General features: G+C 36.3%; 1 protein-coding gene across 1 annotated transcript in view; it reads right to left on the bottom strand.

Annotated features, from left to right (window-relative positions):
• Window positions 1-7,529, bottom strand: part of VWDE (von Willebrand factor D and EGF domains) — a 102,194-nt gene that overhangs the window by 41,097 nt on the left and 53,568 nt on the right. The window contains 4 exon segments of the mRNA XM_007944089.1: window positions 83-207; window positions 210-239; window positions 242-300; window positions 6,112-6,261. Coding sequence (XP_007942280.1) covers window positions 83-207; window positions 210-239; window positions 242-300; window positions 6,112-6,261 — 364 coding nt within the window.

Below are 7,529 nucleotides of genomic sequence, written 5' to 3'. Positions count from 1 at the left end.
TGTAAATTTTACAATATATAGTGACAAGATATACACATCTTTTGAAGTTTCATTTATTAAAACGTTTTTATAATTTGTCAACCTGGATGCTGTCTGGGATGTAGCTGTTCCACAGGAAATCCTCACTAACTATAGGCTCCACCAAAATGTTTATAATTCTATCTCCATCTCAAGAAAAATCTGTTAGAGTAGTGTAGTACACAAAATATGGCTATAGGCTCCATTATCACAGGATGATTCTGATGAAGGCCCATGTGACAGGAAGAGAGTGCCAAATTTAAGCATGGTTGTTCTTTACCTATTTTAATGAAAAATTGCATTTAAAATTTTCCTGAGGAAACCAAACCATATAATAACTCAATCAACATGGAACACCGAATTGAGAGAGATTGTATTTAAATTATTTTCCCCTTCTTAAAAAAATATGATTGCAAGTTTTGTCTACATAAAGCAAAAACTATTGAACTCTATGTGATCTTTACAAATAACTAATCAACTTTGATATATACAAATATATGCATAAAATGGATATTTTCTTTACATTAATAAAACTATGTACACTTGCATGAAATTCAAAAGCAATAAACAAAACACATCTTATTACAGTGAAGAAAAAAAACTAATTCTGGCACCAAGAAACACTATAATTTGATTTTTTTTCTCCCTAAGATTTGGCCCTAGGCTCAGGTATTTCTGCAATCTTTCTTAGGGAATGCATTTATATTTCATCCATAGTAACAAAAGAGAAGGAAGGAACTCCATGAATTTGTATAAATTCAATAAACTAGAGATAGTTTAAGCTTAAAAAAAAAAAAAAAAAAAGGAAAGAACAGATTATCCCGAACCCATAATTACAAAACTGCCATAAAGGAAGTGTGTGTGTGTGTGTATTCTGCTATCATATCCAGTTAATAATTACACAGTTCTGAGAATCTAGGAGGAAGACAAAAGCCATTAAAACATTAAAAACTCCATCTCCTTTTCTCCCATATATCTTTTTAGGTATAAACTTATGCTGTCCTGTTATCAGTTATAGGTACACTACTCTAAATTCAAAATCCCTGAAAAATTGTTTCTCATTATGCATTTTTGTTGAAAATACTTACTCTTCCCATGCACATGAAAAATAACAGAAACATGCATACTACCAACCAGCTCCATAAGATGAATATAAGGAGCTCTGGTAGTGTAGTGGTTAAGGCATTTGGCTGCCAACCAAAAGGTCAGTTGTTCAAACCCATGAGCCACTCTATGGACGAAAGATAAGGCAACATACTTCTGCAGATTTACAGCCTTGGAAATCCAAGGGATTGCTATGAGTCTGTATCAACTCACTGGCAGTAAGTTTGTTTTTGTTTTTGTTTTTGATTAAGGTGAATATGGAGGATATCTGGCCTAGACCTAGCCTCTGACACCATTTTCTTGGTACGTGGTATAAGCGCCAAGAATTCTTTTCTTTAAAACGTGTGCAAATTGGCATAGTCTTTTAGAAATACATTAAAAGACTGCAATTTGTTCTCTATTAAATTAGAAAGTTAAAGGCAATATACTTAAAGAACATGAGATAAGGAATATCCAGAATGAAATCCAGAAAATATTTCTCCAGGGGGGGAAAAAAAAAAAAAACTTTTTTCATTTGACAAAAAATAAAAACATGTAAATTCATCCTAAAATGTAGGAATATATTTAGGAATGTTTGCATTGTTGAAAGTACTGAGAGCATGTGATTTTATTTTAAAGTACATCTATAACTTGAAGGAGATCTCGGCTTCATATAATTTTGTAAACATCTATAATATTGTCCTCTTCCCTATTTATCCCATAAACTGTAGTACATTATGAATAATATGCTTTGTAGAGGTAGATTAAACAGTATGTGTCAGTCTGAGAGAGAGGGTCTAATTTCATCTGAGTAAGCAAACCTCAAAACTGCGGCACTTGGCATGACTAAAATGGCTGCCCCAGATCTAAATTAAACTCCATTTTTAATCAAACTGTAGCTTGGCCTAAAACCTCTGCTTCATCTGCTATGAAATGACAATTCAACTTCTTATAAAAGTTTAACTGCTTGTAACCCAAAAGGAGCAAAGTTCAAGATTTTAGCTTGTGTGAGGAATTGTTAAAAGATGTTTAGTGAGACTGTTTGTGCAGCTTGATCCAAGAATAATGCCTTGGTCACTATATTCCCAAAGGTTAGAAAATAGAAACGGTAATATCGAGAAGGATTGTAGTTTAACCACTTCCTTGTAACTCTTTGTCATGTAATCCCTGGTGCCTGTGAGCATATAGCCCTTTGTTCACCCCACTCAATAAAAACCTCTCTCTCCTTGCAATTTGTAACTCTATAATATCTGCCTTGGTGCTCGTGTCTCCAATTCATGAATCTCTCTACCATTCAATAAAACTCTTTGTTTTTACCTCATAATAAAAGGCTGGTGCTTTGCAATGACATTTCTTGGCAGCCACAAAGGGATCCAATGGTGAATTTGCCTCTGCAACTTCCACGGTGCTGCAGATTTGGGCCAATGGTACTGGGTGGGGTCATTTTAGGGCCTTCCATCTCCATGGCAGATTCAAGAGTTACTCTTGGTTCTGAGCCTTAGCTCTCTTTGAGTAGAAGCTCCCTGAATTTCACTGTAAGATTTGCCTTTCTCTTTCCCATTTTTATAAAATGGAACATAAGTTTCTTTGGTTTTTAGGTCATTCCTAAGGGTCTCAGAATCTTAGAGATATTAGCTGGTTTTGAGAAACAGAGAACTCTGACCTTCTTCAGTAAGATTTTACTTGCATGTGATATTAATGATATTGTTCGATAATTTCCACATTGTGTGGAATCACCTTTCTTTGGAATGGGCACAAATATGATCTCTTCCAGTCAGTTGGCCAGTTAGCTCTCTTCCAAATCTCTTGGCATAACTGAGTGAGTGCCTCCAGTGGGGCATCCATTTGTTGAAACATCTCAATGGGTATTCCCTCAATTCCTGGAGCCTTGTTCTTAGCCAATTCCTTCAGTGCAGCTTCAACTTCTTCTTTCAATACCATTGGTTCTTAATCATATGCCAACTCCTGAAATGGATGAAGATCTACCAAATGTACCAAAAAAGTTCTTTTTGGTACAGTGACTCTTTGTATTCCTTCCATCTTCCTTTGATGCTTCCCGCATCATTCAATATTTTCCCATAGAATCTTTTCAATATTGCAACTCGAGGCTTAATTTTTTTCCTCAGTTCTTTCAGCTTGAGAAATGCCAAGCATGTTCTTCCCTTTTGGCTTTCTAACTCCAGGTCTTTACACATTTCATTATAGTAATTGGCTTTGTCTGCTCGAGCTGCTCTTTGAAATCTTCTGTTTAGCTTTTTTATCTGGTCATTTCTTCCATTTGCTTTAGCTACTCTCCACTCAAGAGCAGCTGTCCCCTTACCTGAAACAAAGAAATAATTAAGGGGATTTTTAGGTTCTCTGTGCCTATTGTCAAACTTGGATTCCTAACTTTTCTCTCATGGCTCACCCTTTATACAAATATTTAAAGACCTCTGAACCTGATTCATTCTATCTCACCCCAGAAGATCAAGTGGTGATAACCACATTAAAAGAAGCTTTAACTAACATGCCCACTTCAGGGTCCCTAGCTATCATTTGGATTTCTCTTCAGTACATGAAGTTTCTGGTAATGCATTAAGTGTTCTTACATAGAAACACAAGGACAAAATAGGCCTGTTGGTTATTACAGCCTGCAGCTGTACTCTGTTGCTAGAAGCTACCCCCACTTGCCTCAGGTCCCTAGCTGCTACTGTAAAATTGGTAGAAACTATTGCAGATATAGTTTGGGGAATTTTATATATATATGTGTGTGTGTGTGTGTGTGTGTGTGTGTGTACGTATCTCATGCTATGCATATTTTACTTACTTCTGCTTTAACCCAATATTTAACTGCCAGATGACTCATTTCATATGAGGTCCTTCTTCTAGTGGCTTCAAATTAGTGGCTACTTTCAAATACACTGGCTACTTCAAACCCAGGCACTCTTCTTCCTATAATGGATGAAGGCAATTGTCCTTCCCATAATTGTTTAGATCTAACTGAGCAGTTTTGGGAGCTCTGGTAGCGTAGTGGCTAAGGCACTTGACTGCTAACCAGAAGGCTAGCAGTTCAAACCCACCAGCCACTCCTCAGAAGGAAGGTTGGGCAATCTACGTCTGTAGTGGTACTGCCTCGGAAACTCAAGGATGGGTCACTGTGAGTCAGGTCCGACTCGACAGCAAATAACAACAACAACTGAGCAGTTTTAGACTTCCCATAGTAACTTAAAGGAAATTCCTTTGACAAACTCTTATATGATATTATTTGCAGATAATTCTTACTTAAAACCAACTCCTGACTCTCATTATCAGCCTGGTTGCACTATTACTACTTCTACCAAAGTTCTCGAAAGCCACCCACTTCCCAAAGCCACTTCAACCCAACCTGCTGAATTTATATTACTCTTACTCAAGCCTATAAAGTTGCTAATGGGAATTCCACGGATATTTTTACAGACTCAAAATATGTGTTTGGAGTTATTCATGATTATGGTATGTTATATGGAAACAAAGAGGGTTTCTAATCTATTATGGTCATGTTGTTGTTGTTGTTGTTATTTGCCATTGAGTCGGCCCGACTCCTAGTGACCCCTCCTTGGGTTTGCAAGGCAGTTATCACTACGGAAGTAGGATTGCCCAACCTTCCTTCCGAGGAGTGGCTGGTGGGTGTGAACCGCCAGCCTCCTGGTTAGCAGTCAAGTGTCTTAGGCACTATGCTACCAGAGCTTACAGTCATACTATTAAAAATAACATTCTAGTAGCAGACATTTCCAATGCCTTGTTCCCTTCTGAAATTGCTGTAATTAAAATACAGATGCACCAACCAAAGGGAATGTCCTCAACTTTTCTATTTTAATTTTAAGAAATTAAAAGAAATAAACTTGCTGCTGCTGCTGCTAAACAGGCTGCTTCTGAATTTACTGTTGCCTCCTTATATAAAGGAGTTTATATAAAGGGGCTTCTAGAAGAACCTACCGGAAGGAAGGTTGGGCAATCTACTTCCGTAGTGATACTGCCTTGGAAACCCAAAGAGGGGTCACTATGAGTTGGGGCCGACTTGATGGCATATAACATAACAGAAGAACCTACAGATTTGTTTTTCTTTGAAATAACTAATACTTTTGAACCCACCAAAGAAAAGCTTGTAAGATATCAGCAATTAGCTCAGTCAGATGAAATTGAGACATGAAAAAGTCAGGCTGTTACCAAGACTGTAACACTGTTTATCTTCTCATATTCTACTGTGTTGGACTTTTCTGTGTTAGGACTTTGGTTCTCTCTACATGTCTAGGTCAGTGAGATATATGTAGCCATGCATCATAGCATCTATATAATCTGTAATTTAAATAAAAGAGTATCCCAAACATAAGCTTGCATTAAGGAGACAAGTGTGAAGAATGATTTGTAAGATCCACGTTGGATCTTATAACTAGAACTTTTAATATAACATTTTATTGTCCTTAGTGGGGATGATTTGGGAAATCTGAAAAAGTAGTTTGTTCCTCAATCTATGAAGACAAAACAAAGAGAAAAACAAGGTGGAAGAAAAAAAGGAGAAGCAGGAGAGGGAGGCAGAAGCAGCTACTCTCTGAATTGCTGTTGCTGTGTGTTGTGGAATCAATTCCAATTCACAGTGACCCTATATGACAGACTAGAACTATTCCACTGGGTGTTTAGGCTATAATCTTTATGGGAGAAGATCTCCAGGTCTTTTCCCTGCAGAGCAACTGGTGGGTTCACACTGCTGACCTTTTGATTAGCAGCCAAGTACTTAACAATTGCTGTACTAAGTTGCTTTGAATTATTATTATTATTTATTTATACATTAGACCAATTTTGGATAAAAGTAAATTGCTTTGGCAGTAACAAATTTAGCACAGTATTATTTTATGATTCAGCTATAACTTGACATAAACTTGCAACAGGATTAATTGCATGCATATATTTCAGTGATATTTTCTAGAGGGAAAAAAAGCTTTAATAATTATTTTAGATCCAATAATACATTTAAATGAATGTAGCATATTATCTTGATCAACAGTTTTCAGTTTTAATTAGATTTGGCATTCCATACCAAGCTCACTGAATTCAAAATAAGCAATAGGAATTACGCTTTCTATTCTCAACTGGTATTCTTTCCCATCTTCTGATATAGTGCTCAGTTCAGGTTGCAACCGATACAAGAAAATATATAGAGCAGTCATGTTAAAATATAACTTTTTTTTTTTTTCCTAAAGGGTTCCTTTATTTTTTTCGCCCCATGATCACATCAAAATCTAGTCAGTTTTAAAATGGCATAAGCATTTAAAACATGGTTTTTAGTTAGGCCACTTCACAGGTTTGCTTTTTTTGTTTGTTTTTAAAATGCATTTTATTGAAATATAATTTATGTACAGTGAAATACACAAAACTAAAGTGACATGGGTCAATGCATTTTTTTTTTTTTTTTTTTTTTTTTTTTTTTTTTAGTGTTCCTTCCCCTCCCTCCCCTCCCAACCCTGGCAACCAACAAAGAAAGTTTCCCTCCTTTCCTTGACCCTCCACAACAATGAACTAATACTGTATTTGTCCTTCTGTAATTGACTTATTTCACTCAGCATAATGTCTTCCAAGTTCACCCATGTTATGTGGTGTTTTTCAGACTCTACATTATTCTTTAGTGCTGCATAGCATTCCATTGTGTGTACGTATCATAACTTGGTCATCCCCTCTTCCATTGATAGGCACATAGGCTGTTTTCATCTTTTTGCTATTGTAAATAGTATTGCAATGAACATAGGTGTGAATGTATCTGTTCCTGTCGTGGCAATGACCTCTTTAGGATATAAACCTAGTAATGGGATTGCTGGGTTAAATGGTATCTCCAATTTCAGCTCCCTAAGGAATTGCTAAACTGCTTTCCACAGTGGTTGCATCACTTCACAGTTCCACCAGCAGTGTATGAGAGTCTCAATCTCTTCACATCATCACTAATATTTGTTATTTTCTGTCTTGTAGAACTTTGCCATTAGTGCTGGGATGAGATGGTATCTTGTTGTTTTGATTTGCATCTCTCTGATGGTCAATGATTGTGAACATCTCTTCATTTATTTGCTGGCCACCAGAAAATCCTCCTTGGTGAAGTGTCTATTCATGTCTTCTGCTCATTTTTCAATTGGATTGTTAATTCCTTTGCTGTTGAGGTGTGCAAGTTTTCTATAAATCTTGGAGATAAGTCCCTTGCCAGATATGTAATTATCAACAAGTATGAATTTGTTGCTGTCATTTTTGTTATGTGCTTTTTCATGGTGTTGAATTCTTTGTTCCATATAATTTTCTGTGCTGAGCTTGTTTTTTTTAGGAATTGTGTTATCACTTCCTTCATTGCTATTGTTTTAGTATTTGCTAAATATTTGTGCTGGTACTCTTTTTTCTTTGCTATTCATAAGGTTTTCCCTGGCCAATTCTTT

The sequence above is a fragment of the Orycteropus afer genome, unplaced genomic scaffold (genome assembly GCF_000298275.1).
Source record: "Orycteropus afer afer isolate SDZICR_OR568_19922 unplaced genomic scaffold, OryAfe1.0 scaffold00119, whole genome shotgun sequence".
Classification (NCBI taxonomy): Eukaryota; Metazoa; Chordata; class Mammalia; order Tubulidentata; family Orycteropodidae; genus Orycteropus; species Orycteropus afer.
The sequence above is the reverse complement of the archived record's forward strand: the minus strand, read 5'-3'. Positions and strand labels throughout refer to the sequence as shown.